Genomic DNA, 21,520 nt, shown 5'->3' with positions numbered 1-21,520 from the left:
CACGCAGCACCCGAACACAAATCAACGGATAGCGCCAGCGCCAGCGCAAGAACAGAACAGCCATGCGACTCCACATATCTCCACCAAGCACAACGAAGACAGCAAAGCACCACCAGCGTCGAACCCCCGACCCACCACCAGAACCCCACCCAGAGCCTCACCACCCACTATCCACACACCCTCCCTCCCCGCTCCCAGACGCCACCGCACGCCAGGCAAAGCCGGCTCTCCTGGAACAAAACGCTCCCACCCACCCTGTCCGTGCCGAGGCCCATCCAACCACGACTCTACCGCCACCACACCCGCCCCGCGAGCGCATCGGGCAGGGTAGTGCGGGGACGAGGGCGCGGTCGAAAGCAACAGGAAAGAAGCATGGCCCGGTGATTTTTCCAGACCGCGGTGCTCTGAACACGACGCTCGTGCTGCGCATGACGAGCTCGGTTCACGCGCTGGTCAGGAGTTCGCGGCGCAGGTGCGGGGATTGCGTGGGATGGGTGTGGTTACTTGGAATAGAGGGCGTCTTCCTCGGTAGTGCATGGGTCGGTAGAGACTAGGGTGTTTGCTGGTGGAGAACAGTAAGGGCGGTGAGGGCTTTGGGGGGGGGGGGGGCTGCGCGGTTGAGAAGAAGCAAGTGTGGAGTTGTGTTTTGTCTGGAGGAGTTCCATGATGACTATGCTTGTGCTTGATAGTGCGCAAGTCATGGTAAAAAGTACCGGTTGCAGTAAAGGGTAAGTCGACTCGCTGCGTTGGTTCTGTGTAGTACACTGACCTGATAGAGGAAGTAGATGCGTGCCCGGGGCATCGAAGATGATTTGAGTGCCTGGACGGCTGTTTCGTGCCGCAAGGAGAGGTAGCAGTGGTGGCGTTCAGTCAACGCAATTGTTTGGCATTTGAATACGATCACGTCCTTTTGATTGTAGCTACCCAGTTACGAAGCTGCTTCGACTTCCTCAAACTCGACAAGTGCCGTCCCAGCCTTACAAAGATCCTGCAACACACGTTAGCTTTCGTCTTCGCAACTACAATGAGAAGGACTGGGAATTGCTTACCCCTTTGCCATGTATGATCTTCTTGATGACGCCATCCATCGGACTCCGAATCACAGTTTCCATCTTCATACTCTCAATGACAACAAGCGGTTGGTCCTTCTTCACTTCCTGTCCTTCCTCGATTTCTACACGAAGGACTTTACAAGGCATGGGCGCTAGTACGCTGTTTGTTACGTCCTTGATCCCGAGAGCTTTCTCGGCCCACTTAGGCATTGCAAGCTGTAGGCGGTATTGTTTGCCTTGCTGGAACAAGGTCAGGCGATCCTCGTCGCGAATGAACGTTGTGGAGAGGCGTGTGTGGGGATAGTATGTTGTGAGTATGTTGCTCGAGGGACTGAAGGTGCTTGTCACGTCGGCGTATGTTTCCGAGCCAACGGTGATGTCGAATTTGGACGGTGCAGTTTGGCGGATGGTGACGGGTGTGCTTGTCACATCACCTTTGCCGTCCGCGGGCGTCTCCACTAGATCGAACTTGCGCTGCTGGAAGCCAAGACCGAAGCCAGCGGCGGAGATTGGTGGGCCGGAGAAGGGATCAGATCTGCTCGAGGAGACCTGCTGAAGCGCAAGACCGAGCGCAGCTTGTCCAAAGACTTCTGGCGCAGGAGGAATGGGCGTGAAGAGCTCGGCGTGGTGTTTCTGGATGTAGCCGGTTTCGACGGAGCCAGCGACGAAGTCGGGACTCATGCACATCTTCTTGATGAACTCAATATTTGTGATAGGACCAGCGACTTCGTATTGTTCGAGAGCGGTTTTAAGCTTCTGGATTGCAGCTTCTCGAGTAGGGCCCTGGACAATAAGTTTTGAGATCATGGGGTCGTAGTGTGATGAGACTTCATCTCCAGCAACGAACCCGGAGTCTATGCGTACTGTAGGTGTTGGTATTGGTGTGCGCAGATGGAGCAGTAGCCCAGAGTCTGGGATAAAGTTCATGTCAGGATTCTCGGCGTAGATACGAGCCTCGATGGCGTGGCCCCGTTCCTTTATCCTTTGTTCGATCTCTTGCTGTGTGAGTGGGAGGCGACCGCCTTCTGCTACGATGAGTTGCCAGTGGACCAGATCTGTACCAGTGACCATCTCGGTGACGGGGTGCTCAACTTGTAGACGAGTGTTCATCTCCATGAAGAAGAATTCGCCGGTGTCGTTGTCGAAGATGAACTCGACTGTACCAGCACCCTCGTACCCAACTGCGAGAGCAGCTTGCCTCGCTTTCTCCCAGAGATCTTGACGAATGTCTTCTGGCAAATGTGGTGCCGGTGATTCCTCTAAGATCTTCTGGTGTCGTCGCTGAATACTGCAGTCACGCTCACCAAGCGCAACACAGTTTCCATGACTGTCCGCAAAGACCTGTACTTCGATGTGTCGCGGTGTTGTGATGTACTTCTCTACGAGCATGACCTCGTCGCCGAATGAGTTGCGAGCCTCGCCCTTGGCTGATGAAAGCTGGTCGAAGAAGTCCTGCTCCGTGTTGACGATTCGCATCCCTTTACCACCTCCACCTTTGACTGCTTTAAGAAGGACAGGGTAGCCGATCTTTGCTGCTTCGCTCTTCAGATGTTCGGGGTCTTGTTCGGCACCATGGTAACCTGGTACACATGGAACGCCAGCCTTGGTCATGATGTTCTTGGATTCACTGAGGGCTTGTCAGCTAGTCCGGTCGCTGCGAAAGGTGCTATGCTTACCTCTTGCTGCCCATGGCTTCAATAGCCTGAGCTGGTGGCCCGATGAAGGTGATACCGGCTTCTGTGCATTTCTTTGCAAAGTGTGGGTTCTCACTCAACTGCACTTTGTTAGCCTCCACGCCATGCTTGATGTCTGGTTGATCGTACAAAGCCATAGCCTGGATGTATACCCTGACAGCCTTGCTCTTTCGCAATCTGTATAATCCTGTCACCGTCTAGGTATGCGGAAGGGTCGCCGAGGTTCACGGCGAAAGGCGAGCTAAGAGCGTGTTGTGAACGAGCATCTGGGTCTGTGTAGAGGGTTGTTGTCCGCACGCCATACTCTGAGGCTGTGCGGCCGACGCGGCTGAGGTGTATTAGCAAGATACACTGGACGAGACTGAGATTCGTACAGCGCGATTTCTCCGCGATTGGCGATCAGGACGGAGGTAAGCGCTTTGGCAGCCGGTGCAGTTGTGGAGTGGAAGCGGGCGCCATTGGCAGCTACGAGCTGGCGCGAGAGATGAGACGATTTTCGGAGAGCACGCATGGTCACGGCAGGAGTTATGAGAAGTGAAGTGAGTTCGATTAGAAGCTATAAAATAACATTGTTGTGCATGCGTGGGGGTGGAAAGCTGGGGTATTGGGTATGCCGCGGCTTCTTCTCGAGCTTAACCCGCGACTTACCGGTACCGAGCCAGCTGGGTGTGCACGCTGTGCGACACGCTCGAGGCCACTGCAAGGATACTCGGAGCAGACCGACCGACCGCCCAACTGGGCATGAGTTGAAGGTGAGGGTGAAGGTAGTGATGCATTTGCGCGCTGCACGCTGCAAGCTGCATGCTGCACGCTGCTTACTCAGATGCTGCGCGTATGATGGAGCAGCGAGACCCTGCCTGTTCTGTTGGTTTTCCACTCCCTTACACACGGTCGCGCATTCTCATTCTCGTTCTCATTCTCATTCTCATCCTCATTCTCATCCTCACTCTCACTCTCACTCTCATCCTCATCCTCATCCTCCATCCTCACACTCACTCTCATTCTCATTCTCACTCTCATCCACTTGACAATAACATCCCCGGCTCCACTGCATTTCGAGACCTACTATCACAAACAACGGTGACGCCGCAATCTCGACCACCCTCCGCCGCATCGACTACCAGCCGCTTGCGTACGCATCTCGCCGTTTGTGCGACCACAAACTCTACCGCATGCAGCCCGCTGCACGAAGCCCACTATGAGCGACTACGGCGACGACTATTCCGACGATGGAGAGGAGTGGTTCTACGTCGAGGAAGAGTTCATGGCGGCTGATGACTTGGCAGAGCACGCTGTCGCTTCACCTCCGCCTACCACGTATGCGGACGAAGATGCTGCCGAGGACTGGGATCGATTTGACTATTTCAACGACCTCGAATATGCGTCAGACGGCTACGATGATGCCGCATTCCAGACCCACAGTCTCAAAGGCGCAAAGACAGGCGAGAAGAGGAAGCGCCACGTCAAGCCTACCGGCAGTAAGAAGAGGCAGCGTTCGCTGGGAGACACAGAGGCATCGGCCTTGGGGATGGCGCCTATTGTTTGGCGCTCGCAGACTGATCGAGGGCTACAGCCTAAGCTCCTAGGCGACGACGCTCAGACATACACCGTGCTTCGAGATTGGAGGAAGAAGCTCCGAGACACACCACTGTGGGCTCGTGGGCCATCGCCGCAATCACCACCCGTACAAGCTGCCCGAGAACCAGAAAGTATAGCGGAAGGCACTAGCACTGTAGAACCCGCGTCGCCCCCTTGTGAAATTGACGTCGAAGACGAAGGTGCACCCGAGGACGAGACCGACATTGATCCAGGGGCCCTCATGGCTGTACTGCAGAGTCGACTCGCAGAAGCCGGTGGTCCACTGAGCGGTATGGATCCACAGCAGCTGCTAGACTTTGCCATGAGAATGGCCGCAGGCAAAGACGCAGGGGACGATATAGCAGGCGAAATGGCTGATGCTATGCTCGATCATGGTGAGGCAGGTGACGAGGAAGATTCCGCGGCAGAAGCAAATCTACTCTCATGGGTAGCCCAACAGCGCAACAGCGGTACGGAGCCTCCCGCGAGTGCACCCAGCTCAACGACCACGATCCACAGCGTCAGGCAACCTCCAACACTCCCGAACGAGGAAACTGGTACACGCGCATCGAGCAGGACCCTCAAGGCTAGCCAAACGGTGACGAAGAGTCGCCCACAAAACACATCTGCTCTTAAGCGGAAGACATGCGACGATGACGAAGTGGAAGCTTCTACAAAACCCTCAAAGAAACGAGCAACACGGACGTTTGATGCGCCAACGGCAGCAAGCCAAGCAAGGACAGCCCCACCGAAGAATACGAAAGGTGGGCGGAAGAAGTAAACGCCATGTATCGTGCTTCGCAATGTGTTTGCAATGAACGTTTGTCTCATGTCACAGCATTCATGTCCTCAACCATATGGAGAGCCAGCAGTTGCTCGTGCCCGTTATAGCTGATGTCATGCATTTGTGACCATGTGGCGCGTTGTGTGTACATGCAACGGGAAGATCACGACAAGGGTACCGCGTTTTCGGGCGTGTAGTGCGGTATAATTACCGTCCACCTTGGGACGACATACCTCATCACGCATGGTCAGAGCGACTCAGAAAGGGCAAGGAGGTAACAGTGCTGTCTAGCGATGTATTCGGTTGTATTCGCCACACTCTCGACTTTACTGTTTACAGCCAAGACAGCCTCAGGTGAAGAGTGGACAACATGTGACCTTTTAGTACATGGTGCCTAGTCCAAAGACGATGGCAAAGCTGAGTGCCGAGCAGTACCCAATAGTGCGCGTCTGCCGCTCAGTAGCCGTTCCCGTCACCAGTGCATTCCTTGTGTGCTATGCCTCTTGTCCTAAGGCGAACGTCGAATCCAGTCTAGCTAATGCCGTAATCGTTCTTTAGTCGTGCAAACTCTTTCTGCGCCACGGCACGGGCAAGCCGACTGCTTTCGAACAGACAAAACCATGTGGCTTTGCGTTAGATGCGTTGCTCGCTGTCGTCACGACTGTGATGGCGACCAATCAGGATCACGCCTGCCGTCTTCGGGGGTAAGCTGTAGGATCTAGTCTAACCAACAACCACGCCAAAGCTGCTATCGCGTAGATCCGTACGCGTGAGCTCCGCGGCTAGCAGGGCTAGAGAACGGTTGCCCTGCTCATACAGGGTGCAAGTATAATACCCAGCTGTGCGGTCCTGCGCAACCAAACACACGCGACTCACCTCACCTCATTGTTGTGACTCTCTCCCTTGCATTGAGGCTCACAATGGCGTCTCACAACTCCGGCGAATTTACCCACGGGGACGAGAAGAAAGGCGCAGTGGTTCATCCTCGTGATGGGGTCCAGGTTCCTATTTACAACGACTTGGAGACAGCCTCCTCTGAGGACCTCTCGATAGGCGCGATCCTTCGCGGCACAGCGGCAAAGCCTCTCAACACCTTCGAAAAGAAGGCCGCGCTCATCAATGTCGAGCTTGACAAGTTCGGTCTTGGAAGGTACCAGATCTGTATCTGGTTCCTCTGCGGTTTCGGTTACTTCTTGGATCTGGCCTGGTCGCAGGGTGTTGGGCTTGTCTCAACAGCCATCTACCAAGAGATGAATGTGGCTGACGCGGACACTGGAACCATTTTCGCATGCGCCAATGCTGGTCTCGCTCTCGGTGCGCTTGGGTTCGGACTGGCGGTCGATATCATTGGCAGGAAGTGGGCTTTCAACTTGACCTGCTTGATCACCTCGATCTTTGGACTGCTCTTGGTAAGCAATGCAGAAAGGATAACCTTGCGTGAATCAGTTGCTAACAAAATACTAGGCTGCTCCTAAATTCAACTACGGTGCCATCTGTGGAATCTACTTACTTGCTTCACTCGGTCTTGGAGGCAACATTCCCATCGATGCGACCATTGCTCTCGAGTTCCTTCCTCAAAACCGCCGTTACTTTGTCGCTCTCCTGTCCATGTGGCAGCCAATCGGTGTGGTTGCTGCGTCTGCCATTGCTCTGGGCACTGCCGCTAAGTGGCGTTGTGACCCCAAGCTGCCATCCTGCCGAGCTGTTGCATCTGGAGAACCATGCTGCACTGTTGACAGTAACATGGGATGGCGCTACAATCTCATCATCCTCGGTGTAATGACTCTTGTCATCTTCTGCCTACGATACTTCGTCTTCCACTTCCACGAGTCGCCCAAGTTCTTACTCAACAGAGGCAGAGAAGCTGAGGCTATCGAGGTATTGCACAAGATCGCCAAGTTCAATAGGGCACCGCCTCCAACCCTGACTATTGAACACCTTGCCGCAATCGATGCCATGGACGGAGTCGTGCACCAAGAGGCGCCAACCAACCTCACACGAGCAGAAAAGAACAAGCGGGTTGTCAAGGGCTTTGGTACAGAAATTGCTCGTCTGAAGGGCATTTTCACTAATAAGCTTTCCTGCCTCATCTTCGTACTCCTCGGTATTGCGTACATGGGCGATTACTGGTCTTTCAACCTGGCAGGTTCCTTCCTACCTATCATCTTGCTGCGAAACAACGTTGACAACGGCCGCGGGTCTGTCGTAGACACCTATCAGCAATACCTCATCATCTATTCGCCTGGTATTATCGGTGCTGCTCTCGCTCTGGCTTCCATACAGTTGCCTCTTCTAGGAAGGAAGTGGTCGCTCGTGTTCTCTGCTGTCTGCCAAGGTCTCGCCATGGCTATGTACACGCAGGTCGAGAACACTGCTGGATACGTTGGCCTTAACGCGCTCGAGTACATCATGCAAACTGTAGGTTTTTTCTCAAATGCCACCTGCAGCAACAGCTAACGTTGCGTACCAGTACTTCAACGCCGTCCTCTACGCCTCTGCGCCCGAGCTCTTTGACACCAGCTACCGCGGTAGTGTCAGTGGCATGCTCTCTTGCCTGGGCCGTCTGGCAGGTATCGTCGCCCCCTACGCCGGATCGCAATTGCTCGCCAACCAAAGCTCGGGTATCCTTTGGCTCGGCGCCGGTGGTATTTGGCTCTCGGCTTTGATGATGGTGTTCCTGCCCGTTGAGATGAGGAACAGGCAGATGTTTTAGATGGATGTATATGTATCAAGCGGATGCTGTAGATTTTTTCCTTCATGCCAATGCTTTGAGCAGCTGCTCAGCATGATACCCACAATGATAGTCATGCCAACGTTTCTCTCTGAAACAAAACACCGCCTATGCACCTCGATCGCAGTACGTTCCACATTAGACGCTACCGGCTCGTACTCGCCGTTAGCAGTTTGGCTAAGTGATTGGGGTGGCGAGACTACGATTCTTTGACCCTAGAACCACCGTCAACGGGTAGAAACAGGAAAGGCCCGTCTACGAAGACTTCTCATGATCCACCCCGCGGAAGTCGTCGACATGGGATTCTTCCTTGGGAGGCTTGCAGGGATGAGAAGTCGATGCAGACCCACTCCTGAATTCCGAGATCTGCCCCACCGACCCCGCCAAATTTTTTGCGTGCCCGAGCGACGCGTCCCGACGCTGCCCTTCTCGCCGATCTCAAACAGTTGTGATACCGTGAGCATGAGCATGCCCTAGCGGAGCATGACTCATCAATAATGGTGGTTACCTTGCATCTTCGGATTACACCATCTCGAACATGGGTGGCCGCGGACGCGTGAAGCGCCAACAAGTCGAGGCCGATGATGGCTGGACAGTCATTACCCATGGGCTGTCGAACCTCACGGTGGGCAACACGAAGGGGAAAGGGAAGGGGAATGGTCCTCGACACAACGCATCGCAAGCCGGCGCAATGCCAGCGGCCACTGTAGACGGCTTGACAGCTGAAAAGCTGCTCCTCGACTTCAACCACCGCACCGAGAAATGGGAGGCTACGGCCTGTGCGCAGCACTTGCAGGATGTGTTGGCAAAGACGGAGTGGGATGTGAGAGAGGCCGTGTGCATCGGCATCGGCAGCTTCAGTCGTGATTGGGAACACAGACATAGAGCCATGTGGCAGCTTGTCTTGTTCGTGTCCGTCGTCTCGCACAGTAAGCTCCCCACCGCGACTCCATGTCTGAGCTCGGAGTGGTGCTGACTGATTGCAGTGCGGAAGAGCAATGTGGAGGTGAAACTCTACGCCCAAGAACCAGCCTTCACGCCCCTCGACCGCACGTTCCTCTCTCTCCTCGACGTCGGCGTCTGCACCAACGATATTGAATCTCACATCACGACCCATTCCTTTGTGTTCAGTCCGTTTGTCGACTGGTACATACTCCTCCCCATGTTCTTGAAGGGCAAGGAGCCCGTGCTGTACGTGGGCAACGAGATTCTGGATGATTATGGGGCATTTGCACAGAGCGAGGAGAAGAGGGAGAAGCTAGAAGAGTGTAATGAGCTGGGTAAGAAGTGGTTGACGAAGAGGGACACGGTGAGATTGAGGGATTTCGAGATGCATCCGCATGCTTTGAATGGGATGGTTGTTTATTGGGTCAAGGACGGTGAAGGAGATGGAGTAGAGATGGAAGCGACAGGCCAGAAGGAAGCGATCGAGAACGAAGCATCGAAGACTGCAGACCGAACCCATGGAAAGGGGGCAGAGAAGAAACCAGACCAGGAAACAGACAGAAAGGAGGATGCGGAGGAAAGATCAGAAACAGACGACTGAAAACATATCGCCAAGTTGTCGAGGAACGGGAATATCATCGTCTGCTACTTTAGCGGACTGGTGTTTTATCTGCCTGGAGCTATTCCTCATGGGCATATGCCATGTAGTCCCATATGGGCCCTCAGGGTAGGCTTCTCTGATAACGGCCGACGTACTTCGCTGTCTTCACCATCTTCACCACTCAAGCTTCAAGCTCTCCGCCCAGGTGCCCTTCTTCTCGACCTTGATAGCCTCCTGCACGTTTCCCTTGCCCATGTCACCGCCGTAGAAGTGAGCAAAAGCACCGTGCCCGACTTCGTCCCATTGGATCCTCGCCTTGTTGTCCGCATTGACGTTGCCATCTCCGTCTGTGCCTGCTTCGAGCACGCTGTACTTGAGCCTCAGCAGCCACAGCTCTGTGAAGTTACCAAAGAACCTGTCTGCAGTACCAGGTACCTGCTCAGATGTAGACAGGTGGATGAAGCCATCTTGGCGGTCCAGATCTGAGAGCGGCAGGCGGTCGGGGAGGGGTGATGGTGGGGCGGAAGGGAGGATCTTGTAGAGGTAGGTTGGGAGGGGCGATGGCGCTGGCATCGTGGCGGATATCCAATTGCAGTGAACTTTACCAAGGAATAGACCGTGTCAATCCTTCTAGTTTTCACAAAGAGGTGATGCTTGTTGGGATGCGAGATCGCGTCGGTGAAAGAGGGAGCTTCGACGCGCGTTGATTGGTTATTGGGGCTTACGTTATCGCGACCGGACGAACGAACCGTGGGACTCCAACGACGGGAGCGCGCCACGAAAATCAGGTCGGAAACGGCACAGGTTACAACATGGACGAACAACTCTTGTTGTCTGCTTCCGACCCCTATCACTGCCAGCAGCGGTCCAGGCGCAGGTGCTGTGAAGGTCACCACTCATCGTTTGGCTGAGCGACGTCATTGCTGCAACCAAGTCAGCGCACAGTATCGTATGAGGACAGCAAGAGCTATCGAAAGATCGAGCTTTAGACCTTGCGACATAAGCATACCAAGAAACGGGGCGCCTGGACCTAGGACTTCACATTGCGCATTCCGAAGCTGCCCCCCTGGCCCTTCGTCACGGCTTCCCAGAACCTCACGACCGGCTCAACCTCAGTGAGCTGCGGCTGCATCAATGCTCTTGCCTGGAACGACACACAACGACTTCAATCTCGTCAACCATGGCACCCTCTTCACCTATTCTTGAGAGGTTTCGCACCTTGTTGAGGCCACGCAAATCTGAGCGGTCTGCCTCAAAACCGGACATCAACATGCATGAACCACCATCGTCCGGGCTGCAGCCTGATCCGCGCTCTGCAGGCGCTGTAGCATCGCAACCCAGCAACGCTCATTTAGAGTATCAGGCTGGCGGTCTTACGTCTATCCAGAGCTTGCCAGCCGAGTCAGCGGCGCCGTCTCAAACGCGGCGAGAATCTCAGTTTTCTGATCTCGAAATCCTGCATACTCGGTTGTCAAATGCCCATCTACTTGCCCATCACCAGTTTGAACTGCATCCTGCGGGTGGTGTGTCTTACAAGCCGCATGTGACTGGCCCTGCCCGCCATGGACGTCAGCCGTCTCATTCGTTGCTGCCACATGTCCAGTCAGAACCCCTTTCATCCGATCCTCTGACAATCAATATCCAGAAGTCGGTCCCAGTGGAACTAACACAAGCCGAAAAGGAGATCTTTCGGTCGCTTGACGTTCCGAGCGCTCTGTGCTGCATAAGCAGAGGGGACGAAGATTTGCACCAATTCTTTATTAACTTTGGACCTCTGAATGAAGGGGCAGCCAACGCAGTGTTCAGCATCCAGCCAGGTCATCATGATAATACGGCAAGCGGTTTCTTGTTTGTCGCGGTCAGAGATTTAGGCAACACAGCAACGGCAATCCCATCTCACATGGTCGCTGATAAGGTGCTCAGAGTTAGCAAAGGACTGCCGAAGAGCTTGAGATCTGAAGTGATTGTCGACGGTTTCATGGCAGATGTACGGCCACTCTTTGTTTCGCCGTCAGCATCGACTGCCACCTGTCAAACCCTCAAGGAGATCGACCTCGACAAGCACCTCATGGCGCATCTTCCCGTAGTGTTACTCGACAAAGCGATGTCTGCACTCAAAGAGTTGGTCCCGGCTATTCGGCTGCTGAGTAGTACGGCCCAATTTGGTATCCTGCTCCCCAATATGTCTACAGTCGCAGGACAAAACATCACTTTCGAGATTAAGCCGAAGTGGCTAGCACAATCGCCAGCTGCACCTCCGGACGCAATACGTTGCCGGACCTGTGCTCTGCAGTTCTCACGGGGGAAAGGCGTACCTAACGACTACATATGCCCGTTACGGTTGAGTAACGAGAGTCCAGCTTGCAAGGATGATATAGCCTGGATTCGACGCTGGGCTGAGAACTCCTTATCGCTGCAATTCCAAACGGACGGAAATGCCAATTCGAATCAGCAAGCAAACCTTGGAGTCCTTGTCGACCACGTAGTCGCATACTTCACCACCGGCGACGGCCGGACGCTCCTCCTACATCTGAAGAAGCTCCAGGCAACCCTAGACTCCGAAGGCATATTGCAGCGCTATGCACACCCCCGTGACGACTTCAACTTCGTATATGATCTTCGTCTTGCTATGACTCTGCGAGATTGCTCTTTGTTTGTCGTCGTACCTTTGCACGAAGGCAATATTACGTCCAAGCTTGCCGATCTCGACTTCAAGTCGGCTGAGAAGATGGACGACTGGAGAGATAAGGAGGCGGCTTTAGTTGATGACGGCTGGTATGTGAAGAATCCAGAAATCCATAATGTGTGCTTGCTGGCGGGAAAGAGGTTGACATAGCTGTTTGGATACGACCTGTCTTTCACGTCCGAAATAAGATGGGTTGGTGTTCTATTCTAAAGAGCGTTTTCACTTACTTAACAAGCCGCTTTCTGACTTCTCGTTCCGATGAAGCGACACGTGCGCAGTCGTGTAATGGGTCTAACTGTAGATCACAGAGTAGGCTAAATGGGGGTACATATGGTTGTTAAGCAGGTCTGTTCCGTCGAATCGGATTGAGCGGATGACGAGCATTGCCACACCTCGGCGCACCCCACGTGTTGAGCATTCCAAGCTTCGGCATACGTCACCTCCTCGACTCAAGTAATAACATCCAACACCATAATTTACTCACGACAATCTGGAAGCCCCTGTAATTACCGCGAGTACAATGTCCAGCAAAACAGCACCTTACGAAGGGACGACATCGAGGGCGCAAGCGCAACAACGCGCACCACTTCCAGAAGCTGAGGACGTTCCAATACCTACATATGCAGAAGCAAACGGCTATGCGCCACCACCAGGGCCGCCTCCGGCCACAGCGTCAAATGTAACCCCACGCACTGAAGTTGCATTACCGCCAGCTGCAGACGAGCTCCCCGGCTACGACACCATAGACCCGAAGAACACGACGTTCCTTCTCTACAGCACATTTATACACACCCCCAACGGTCCGGCATATCAATTATCATCAGCTCTCAATTCTAACAACTCACCCTTACGAATACGACGTCTCCAAGCTGCCGAGATCCCCCTCGCACACGAACTGCCCATACGCTTCGACCGCTCTCAGACCCTTTATGAGATACAAGACCCACCGTTTCGTGACAATGAATATTACATGGTCGGCAAGAAACCGCACTGCCATGGCGGCGCTCTGCAGTTGACTTTTGGATGGAAGACTTGGCATATCAGACACATTGCTGGGCCCAATTCTGCGCCGAGTGAAATTATGACATGTAAGAAAGTCGCCTCGGGTGGGGGATTGTTTGGAAAGGGCAAAGCAAAGGATGGAGTTGTCGTAAAAGACGGATTGACAGAGCCTTTCGAGTGGAAAGACACAAATGGCCGGCTTTTGGCGACTGAAGGATTGCAGCTGCTCGCTGGAGGAGTTGTACCTACGTTGCATTTGAGTGCGGACTTGGATAGCATGTGGAGGGAGTTGATGATAAGCTTTTGGATGGCAAGGCTGTGGGCGACGTTCAGATGACAACTGGTTACTTTGAACAATCCCGGGTACCGGCGCTAACATTGTCACAAAGCTTGTAATTTTGCGACTTGAATACTTTGGAGCGCATGGCGTTACTGTGTAGTTCCTGAGGCTAGGCTGGCGTACACACTGTGTTTTTGGCGCATTTTGCTGGTGCTTGACTATAATGGAGCATGCTTCGAGTGCCTACGCACTCACCTCAAGTTCAGCAGTCTCCTCTCTTCCATTGAACCATGGTGATCATTGGGTCGCCGGTTCAGCGGACTATTTTGTATACGTCAACGTCATGAGGCTGAACCGAGGTTCGAGGTTCGAGGTTCCCCGCAAAACGGTGCATCACAATCACCTGCAGGCACAACAACCGCAATGTATCACTGAAACCGGGTCCACGTGTCAACGGGAAGAGAAAGGCGAGCTGTACCACTCTGTCGGGGAATTCAAAAATTAAAGCACGCATCGACGAACTGCCAATCAAGCAGGGCCTGTTGGACTGCACTTTTGCTGTACCCGGACCGATAAGATGCCATCGAAGTCGCCATTCCCAGATGTGGAAATTCCCGACCTGGACTTATGGGGCCTCATCTTCGACAGCAAAGACCGCGACTTCTCAGACGGAAAAGTCCTATACCGCGCCATCCATTCAAATCGCAAGTACACGTTCGCCGATGTCAAAGCACACGCAACTGCTTTTGGCGAAGGCCTCTGTAACCTTTGGGACTGGCAACGAAACGAAGTTCTAGCTCTATACGCGCCTAACGATATCGATGTACCACCGATCATCTACGGAACCTTCTTCGCAGGTGGCATTGTCACCCCAGCAAATCCGGGATATTCGGCGGATGAATTGGCTTACCAGTTGGAGAACTCTGGGGCACGAGCACTTGTTACGACAAAGGCGTTTCTGAAGACTGCACTCGAGGCCACGAAGAAAGTTGGAATTCCTGATGATCGGGTGATTATCTTGGGAGCTGAGAAAGATGACACGCATCGAGTTAAGCACTGGACCAACATCCGGAAGACATCTGGAGCACTAAGGTATCGACGGAAGAAGGCTAAGCCAGAGGACCTGGCATTTCTGGCGTACTCCAGCGGCACAACAGGGTTGCCAAAGGGTGTCATGCTCACTCACCGAAATATCGTTGCGGATCTGCTGCAAATCAAAGGTTCCATCGGACATTGGTATAGCTCCAAAGAGGACAGATTCCTTGGTGTGCTGCCCTTCTTCCATATCTACGGCCTCACAGGATTAGTACGTCAGATGCTGCACCGGGGGATAGAACTTGTGGTCATGCCTGCGTTCGATATGGAAACGTTTTTGCGGACGATCCAAGAGCACAAGATCACGTTCATCTACGTGGCACCGCCGGTCATTGTACGGCTGGCACGAGACAAAATGGTCGACAAATACGATCTGTCTTCAGTCAAGATGATTACAAGCGGTGCTGCACCCCTCACGAAGGAGCTCGTCGACAGTGTACACAAACGGCTCAAGATCAGAATCAACCAAGCCTACGGCCTCAGCGAAACAAGTCCAATGACCCATACCCAAGTACGCCTATACCCATGAAGTAAGTATCTAGACACTGACATCCTCCAGCCCTGGGACGAATGGTACACGTCTGTCGGCAGCGTAGGCAAGATGTTCCCCAACATGCACGCTAAATACATGTCGCCCGACAACACGGAGCTGGGTCCTGGCGAAGTAGGCGAGCTGTGGCTATCCGGGCCAAACGTGTTCAAGGGATACTGGAAAAACGAAGCCGCTACGAAAGACTCCATCACCTCCGATGGCTTCTTTAAGACCGGCGATATCGGGTTTCAGGACAAGCAGCATAATTTCTACATCACTGACCGGGTCAAGGAGCTTATCAAGTACAAGGTAAGCACCCCTCATGCACACACGCCTATCTCAAGTTACTGACAGGGTTGAAGGGTTTCCAGGTCGCGCCAGCAGAGTTGGAGGGCAAGCTGATGGACAACGAACTAGTGGAAGACGTCGCCGTGATTGGCGTGCAGGATGAACACATGCACACCGAAGTGCCCCGGGCCTACGTTGTAGCTGCAAAGAGCAACGGCGAGGCTGGAGAGAACGAGGCGAAGGAGATTGTGGATTGGATTGGAAAGAAGGTTGCTAACCACAAGCGGTTGAGAGGCGGAATTGTCTTTGTGGCCGAGGTGCCGAAGAGCGCGAGTGGGAAGATCTTGAGGCGGCTATTGAAGGAGAGGAGTAAGGATGATACGCCTCTGGGCATCACAAGTCAGGCTAAGCTGTAAGAGTTGGGTAGGGAACCGACTAATTTATCCACCACAATTTGAGTCTCATTACAGCGGCAGCAATGCCCAAGTTGGTTCTATTGTCAAACCACGACAAGAAGGAAGGCATGGTCAGGCTACAACAAGACACGCGCATCTTGAAGCCGATGGCAGCAAGCCCCTCGGGACCCGAAACAGAGCGTCTCCATCCCGACCGGTGACAACCAACGCACAAGACCGTGGTATCGATAGCACCTACACAAGCGCATGACCCCGACGCAACCCAAGAGCTCTCTGACTCTGCATCTTCCCACCCACAACACCACAATCAAACAGACCGTCTACGTTGCTAGAGCCACGATCTCGCGTCCGAACAATCACCATCGCGCTTCGCTTAGCCCTACTACGGTACAGGTCGTGCTCAAATCTTCTGCCGAAATAGGACAACGCTCACGCCCCACGCATGCCAGTCCCACTTCGCTTTGCAGCAGGGCAGTGGGTCGCCAACGGACACGCAGACGAATGTGGAGAATGGTGAATCGCAGCGGTCGACGGTCGACGGTCGACGGTCTTTGAGGGAAATTGCCAGAAAAGGGTATTTCGGATAGCGCTTGGCGAGCGTGTTGATGCGCAGCATGGTAATCTTGTGTGGAGTCTAGTCTAGCAGAGAGGTTTGGAGGTTAGTGATAGGTTTTAGCGTGTCTGATGGAGTGCTAGGCTGATGGACCATTGGGTTCTCGGCGGGCTACGTTCATTTGTGATGGTTAACGCAGAGGCGTCGAAACTTTGAATGTGGAGCCGTGCAGCATTGCGGACACTCTCGGCGATCTTGCGTGCTCACAACATAGGGTTAGAGTCTTGAGATTTCATTCTCGCATGTGAGACAATCCTCTCCGGAAGTCTGGAGATTTTTAAAAGACTATATATTTATTATTGCCAGCAAAATGGCTATGTCAACCAATCACATGGTTCGATGGTGTAGTTGGTTATCACGTCAGTCTAACAATGTTAGTCCACTGAAGGTCTCCAGTTCAAGTCTGGGTCGAATCATCTTTTTGCATTCGTACATGGCTCGTCATCGTGTGATCGCAGCCCAAGCTTACGTGTTTTTGTTTGGCTGCCATCTGTAAGTAGCTTGCTCTAAGATCTTGACAGCCTCCTCAGTCGCATGAGGTGACAGTGGCGGAGAATTGCAAGTCTTTGGCTCTTTTGACAGTCTTGGTTGTATAAAGTGGTAGCATGTAGCAACAAAGTTACACTAGCTGAATGACAGTAATGTTGGATCTTTAAGTCAATGTTGTGGTAAATATTGTATTGTTGTTAACTGATGTGCGTTGAATAGCCTTGCCTGACGGCGTTAAATTGCTAAACACCTGGGTATCGAAATAGTTCGACAATAGTCGAAGCCAAGAGAGAGGGGAAAATTACGTATATGGTGGTGTGAGTAGGTGGTGGTATCTTCGCGCGTGAGCGCCATCGCTTCTAGGCTTGTGACTGAGCCCCTGAAAAAATGAGAGACCTGGAAGCAGGCGGCGCTGGAAACATTGTTGGAGATGGCATCCAAACGTGATGCATGTTCCAAAGAGAGCATATGTAAACATGTACGTCTGTGCGTTGCTGTGAGAAGCTTTTGTAGCGACAAAGGAAATGGAGTGGAAGTGTCTTGAAACTTCAAAGAGACCAACAACAAAGAAGCTGCTAAGGCGCCATTCAACCGTATCGCATGATGCATTGCATCATTTTCGGCGTATTTTTCTGTTAATTAGAAGCCATGGAAAAGATCATTGTCGATATCATACAGACCTGCCGCTCGCATGGGTCGCTCTCGTGCACTGTCGCTCCACTGGCTACTGCGGCGATGACGTACACCTTGCGGCTTTGCCTGCAACCCCTGACGTTGAGCAGGATCCCCCAGGGCGTTTTCGATGAAGGCTTCCATGCGGACGGTGCCCATAGCATCGAAGAAGTGGTTACGAGTTGATGTACTGGCCTCGGATGTGCGGCTGCTCACAACACCGCTCGTTGGGTTATAGACTGAAGACGGTACTGAAGGAGGTTGCATAGACGAATACATGTCTGATGAACCGTTTGAGTACACGGAAGGCACTTGCTGATGGGAAAAGCTGCGGAAGGGAACACTAGGTGGTGGTGCTCCAGGGCCTGTAGAGCTCCTCTTGCGCCCATGCGCCGGCCCACGGGGAATAGAGGGTGGACTGGCAGATTCTGGCACTGGCCCCTCGTAGCCAGCAAGCGATGGAAGACTCGGCATGGGCTCATTCCGTGCTGTGTACCGCTGCATTACTGGATTGGCCCTGCCCTTCGCAAGACGCACAGAGTCCTGCACGCGGGAGCGACGAAGCGTCGCACCTCCTGAGCGATGCTGGAAGTCCTCGACTGGCGGTGGTTGAGGCATAGCTCCGAGGTCGGGCATAGGTGCGCTCGAATGGGCCAAGAAGGATAGCGCGGTCAACCACAAGTAATGGCGCTCTCGTGACATGGTCGTAAATTTCAGAGCACGTGCAGGTGTCAGGATCAAGATCGACCGGTTGAAGAGCGTTTCGTTTCTTGGTGCCGGACTGTTGTCGGCGACGTCGAGAACAGATTGTATGGTAACTGAAAAGTTGTTAATGATTGAATTAGGCAGGTATTTTTTCATACTTACGTTTGCGACCGCTCTTGCCCATCAGAGCAGAGCCCGAAGTAGGCTGCTTACTACTCCACAAAATTGCTCGCTCGTACGGTGAGATCCACACCCAACGCCTGTGACGTACGCCACCACTGGACAGAGAGGCCTCTTCAGTTGCACGGTCCGTAGAAGTTTCAGGTCCGCCAAATGGCTTCCTCTTGCGCACGTACTTCCACATGAATTCGCCGATCATCGCGGCAGCAATCGCATCAACGACACTAGCTTGAGAATTGGAGCTGGCGACCGAGTGACTGGCCGTATACGCAGTGTTAGTAGACAATTGGTGGCGATGGCCGAAGCCGCTTGCACTCATGATGTCGCTCGGCGGAGGAGCTATTGATTCAGTGTCGGGTATGCTGGGCGTCATTGGCAACACAGGAGACCTGCTTCGGGGGCGTCCAGTTCGGGACACTGGTGCCGCTGAGCGCACTTTCCGGATACTATCTTTTCGTTGGTGCTTGGTAGCATGCATTCGACGATTAGCATAAGCGCTACCGTTTCCAGGTGTTGGGCTCGCCGAGCCTTCGCTTTTGCTATGAGGTTTGTTGCGTGAGCTTGAACGTGTAGGCACCGGGAATGGCGGCTGAATGTGAGTGCTGGACCCCAGGCTGCTCATGCTCGGATTCATGTGTGCTGAAGTGCCAGACTGAATCATAGCTGAACGACGGATACTAGGTTGGCGGCTCAAAGAGTTTCGCTTCGTAATCTTTGCTGATTTCTCCAGAGATGTACGCTCAGACCCAACACGACGAGAGAGCTGGGAATCTTCAGAGATTCTGGACGTCGGCATGACTTCTTTGTCCTCTGGCACAGGTGTAGGTGGATTAACCGGCCGGCCGCTCTTAGCATTGCGTGACGATAGCATCGGTGTCGTGTATGGCTGGCTTCGATACTCATCCCCACTCGCATCTGCATAGTCTTCTTCGTCCGAAGAAGGACCATCAAAACCAGCAAACAAACTGCTCGTTCGGAAAGGCCTTTTGAGAATCTCGGTCTGATGATTACGGGACAGTGGGCCATTGTCATTGTTGCCAGGATAGCGGTTCTCTACTTTAGTATCCGCGGCTTTCTCTAGCAGTATTAACAGATCTTGGCGGGCTGTTGGTTTCGCAGAAGGTTGCTCAGTATAACTTTTGCCAGGGTGATGCAAGTCTTTCCGAGTACCGCTGCCAACTAAGGGGCGCTCCTGTTTCGGTTCTGGAGTACCTGGCTTGGAGGATATAGCCGAGGGCAAGAGGTGAGGAGGTAGCCTCACAGGACGCTGATCAACTCGAATGGGCTCTGTCTGCATGCCGTACGATCGCATCGGCGCAGCAAGGTCATTTGCTGTTTGAGTCGCAACCGTTTTGGTGCCTGGCGGTAGCCTTGCATCCTTCGGCGATGAAGGAACTGAGTCAGGTGCATGGATGGTTATGGATGGTATAGATATCGGTGCCGGCGGAGCAGCTGGTTTGGTCTTTGGAAACAGCTGAGCGTGATCCCCGTCAAATTCCGTCTGTGTTGACGAGGATGCGAGTTCGTTCTTAAATACCGGTGACACGGGCGATGCGGGCAGCTCAGTGGTTGGGATAGCGATCTTGGGTGTTGGCGGAGGACTGAGTGGCTGCTCGATTGTTTGAACAGAACTGGACGTCATAGTACATGACGTTGGACTAGCGCTCTGTGAGGGACCGGGAGACTCAAGCAACAAGGAAGTGCGTTTCCTACGCTGGTTAGCTTCTACCTCAGTACGAGTCGGGGAGCCATCGAGAGGTTTAGACTGCAAAGGAGTTTCATCGACTGTTTGTGATGAGGCTTCAGCCATGGTAGGTAGTATAGGCGATGTTGGAGGCGAAGGCTGAATTCCGGTATCCACATAGATAGGCATGGTCGGTGGAAAGATCAAAGTAATTTCTCTGGGCGTTATCGTAACCGCAGACTGAGTCGTCTCATACGACAGCTTGACATGCTCATGCTCTTCAGCAATTGCAGAGGTGTCCTTGTTGGACTGTTGAACATCATTGCTCAACCCTAGGATACGTTTCGCTTTGTTGTCGGGGTACATGGATTGTCGTGACTCGAGGACTCTCCTTGCTCGCATCTCATGTTCAGGGAAATCATCAGAGTCGAGTTCCAGCTCATCCAGGTCTTCTTCTTCCTCCTCGTCGAAAATGAGCTCGTCTGCAAGGCTCAGACCGTTTCCTCGGCCATGGCCTTCGTTGCTCAACAAAGACAATCTGTAGTTTCGGCCGATACTCCTGTAACTGCTGTTGCTGAGGTTTCTTGAGTGCCGCCCAATGTGAGTTGAAGAGCGCCTCTGTGGCGAGGAGTGTATGCTGGCCGTATCGCTTTCAGCGCCTGCGCCACCATCTTTTCCATCCTCGCCTTCGCTTTCGACATTGGCATCTGCACGAGCAGTCTCGTGCGCGGCGAGCTCGTCCAGGAGAAGTTTGAGTCGTGATTCTGAGATGTGCACTCGGCGCTCCAAGATCCGCTTTTCACCAGCCCAAACGTCCTTCTCCCGTGTCCACATGTCATGCACACGAGTCGAGTCATCATCCTGGCTGCGTGATCGCTTCTCGGCGGCTTCCAATTTTGTCCTGAGATCTGCATTCGCCTCTTTCACCTTGTCGCGCTCGGCCGCAATTTCTTCCAGCGCTGCAAGCATCTCATTTTCATAGTTCTGTAGTTGACGTTTTGCAGCGCGACCGTCTTTGGCGGTTGATGAAAGCTGTTTCACCAGTGAATCATTTTCCGTCCGTGCAGTATGAAGATTTGTCTCAACATCCTCGATGAATTTGTGCTTCGAGTCAAGTTCTCGCCGTAAGTTTAGGATTTCAGAGACCAGGTTTGCGTGCAGCGTCGGTGTGAAGCGCCGTGGATCAAGAATTGAGATCTTCTCATTGTTGACGTCGTCTTCAGATTCGGGATAAGGGTTGGGTGGGAGCGGAGGTGGCGAGCTAGCAATCTCGCTTGCTGGGGTTCCGTATCGTGAGGTTCGTCGAGACGACATATATGGTGTGTCAGCCGGAGACGGCAAGGGTTGGCTGCTGATGAAAGCTTCATGATCGGAAAAGTAGTCGGTTGCCATTATGGCGTTTATGCGACTGCGCGAACTCCGATCTTGCCAGTAGACGGTACGGTTGGGTTCAGACCACAGTCAAGTGGTGCTGGTGAATGTCGCTTCAACAC

At 53.3% G+C, this 21,520-nt stretch overlaps 9 protein-coding genes and 1 non-coding gene across 10 annotated transcripts, besides 2 other annotated features; 7 read left to right on the top strand and 3 right to left on the bottom strand.

The window, feature by feature from the left end:
- Positions 1-928: 928 nt before the first annotated feature.
- On the bottom strand, positions 929-3,257 carry EKO05_0000329 (Methylcrotonoyl-CoA carboxylase; the record flags this gene model as incomplete). The annotated part of the gene is made up of 5 exons (XM_038936396.1): positions 929-988; positions 1,050-2,679; positions 2,729-2,826; positions 2,876-3,074; positions 3,121-3,257. 5 exons carry the CDS (start codon positions 3,255-3,257, stop codon positions 929-931), a joined length of 2,124 nt encoding a protein of 707 aa, XP_038802869.1.
- Positions 3,258-3,527: 270 nt separating this feature from the next.
- Positions 3,528-3,561: a tandem repeat.
- Positions 3,562-3,642: 81 nt separating this feature from the next.
- Positions 3,643-3,766: a tandem repeat.
- A 178-nt stretch (positions 3,767-3,944) lies between these two features.
- On the top strand, positions 3,945-5,105 carry EKO05_0000328 (uncharacterized protein; the record flags this gene model as incomplete). The annotated part of the gene is made up of 1 exon (XM_038944669.1): positions 3,945-5,105. One exon carries the CDS (start codon positions 3,945-3,947, stop codon positions 5,103-5,105), a length of 1,161 nt encoding a protein of 386 aa, XP_038802868.1.
- Positions 5,106-6,028: 923 nt separating this feature from the next.
- Positions 6,029-7,821, top strand: EKO05_0000327 (uncharacterized protein; the record flags this gene model as incomplete). Its single annotated transcript, XM_038936776.1, has 3 exons — positions 6,029-6,517; positions 6,573-7,526; positions 7,579-7,821. The coding sequence occupies 3 exons, from the start codon at positions 6,029-6,031 to the stop codon at positions 7,819-7,821; spliced, it is 1,686 nt and encodes a 561-aa protein (XP_038802867.1).
- A 556-nt stretch (positions 7,822-8,377) lies between these two features.
- Positions 8,378-9,385, top strand: EKO05_0000326 (uncharacterized protein; the record flags this gene model as incomplete). Its single annotated transcript, XM_038937021.1, has 2 exons — positions 8,378-8,768; positions 8,826-9,385. The coding sequence occupies 2 exons, from the start codon at positions 8,378-8,380 to the stop codon at positions 9,383-9,385; spliced, it is 951 nt and encodes a 316-aa protein (XP_038802866.1).
- A 174-nt stretch (positions 9,386-9,559) lies between these two features.
- EKO05_0000325 (uncharacterized protein) lies at positions 9,560-9,958 on the bottom strand (the record flags this gene model as incomplete). Its single annotated transcript, XM_038944668.1, has 1 exon — positions 9,560-9,958. One exon carries the CDS (start codon positions 9,956-9,958, stop codon positions 9,560-9,562), a length of 399 nt encoding a protein of 132 aa, XP_038802865.1.
- Positions 9,959-11,285: 1,327 nt separating this feature from the next.
- On the top strand, positions 11,286-12,221 carry EKO05_0000324 (Inositol-pentakisphosphate 2-kinase; the record flags this gene model as incomplete). The annotated part of the gene is made up of 1 exon (XM_038944667.2): positions 11,286-12,221. The coding sequence occupies one exon, from the start codon at positions 11,286-11,288 to the stop codon at positions 12,219-12,221; it is 936 nt and encodes a 311-aa protein (XP_038802864.2).
- Positions 12,222-12,591: 370 nt separating this feature from the next.
- On the top strand, positions 12,592-13,410 carry EKO05_0000323 (uncharacterized protein; the record flags this gene model as incomplete). Its single annotated transcript, XM_038944666.1, has 1 exon — positions 12,592-13,410. One exon carries the CDS (start codon positions 12,592-12,594, stop codon positions 13,408-13,410), a length of 819 nt encoding a protein of 272 aa, XP_038802863.1.
- A 520-nt stretch (positions 13,411-13,930) lies between these two features.
- EKO05_0000322 (uncharacterized protein) lies at positions 13,931-15,684 on the top strand (the record flags this gene model as incomplete). The annotated part of the gene is made up of 3 exons (XM_038936692.2): positions 13,931-14,959; positions 15,008-15,289; positions 15,343-15,684. The coding sequence occupies 3 exons, from the start codon at positions 13,931-13,933 to the stop codon at positions 15,682-15,684; spliced, it is 1,653 nt and encodes a 550-aa protein (XP_038802862.2).
- Positions 15,685-16,630: 946 nt separating this feature from the next.
- On the top strand, positions 16,631-16,713 carry EKO05_1t5. Its single transcript has one exon. It is a non-coding gene; the product is annotated as a tRNA-Val (tRNA).
- Positions 16,714-17,425: 712 nt separating this feature from the next.
- EKO05_0000321 (uncharacterized protein) lies at positions 17,426-21,419 on the bottom strand (the record flags this gene model as incomplete). Its single annotated transcript, XM_038936997.1, has 2 exons — positions 17,426-18,276; positions 18,326-21,419. The coding sequence occupies 2 exons, from the start codon at positions 21,417-21,419 to the stop codon at positions 17,426-17,428; spliced, it is 3,945 nt and encodes a 1,314-aa protein (XP_038802861.1).
- Between the last annotated feature and the right edge of the window lie 101 nt (positions 21,420-21,520).

This window comes from Ascochyta rabiei, chromosome 1 (genome assembly GCF_004011695.2).
Source record: "Ascochyta rabiei chromosome 1, complete sequence".
In the NCBI taxonomy this organism is placed as follows: domain Eukaryota; kingdom Fungi; phylum Ascomycota; class Dothideomycetes; order Pleosporales; family Didymellaceae; genus Ascochyta; species Ascochyta rabiei.
The sequence above is the reverse complement of the archived record's forward strand: the minus strand, read 5'-3'. Positions and strand labels throughout refer to the sequence as shown.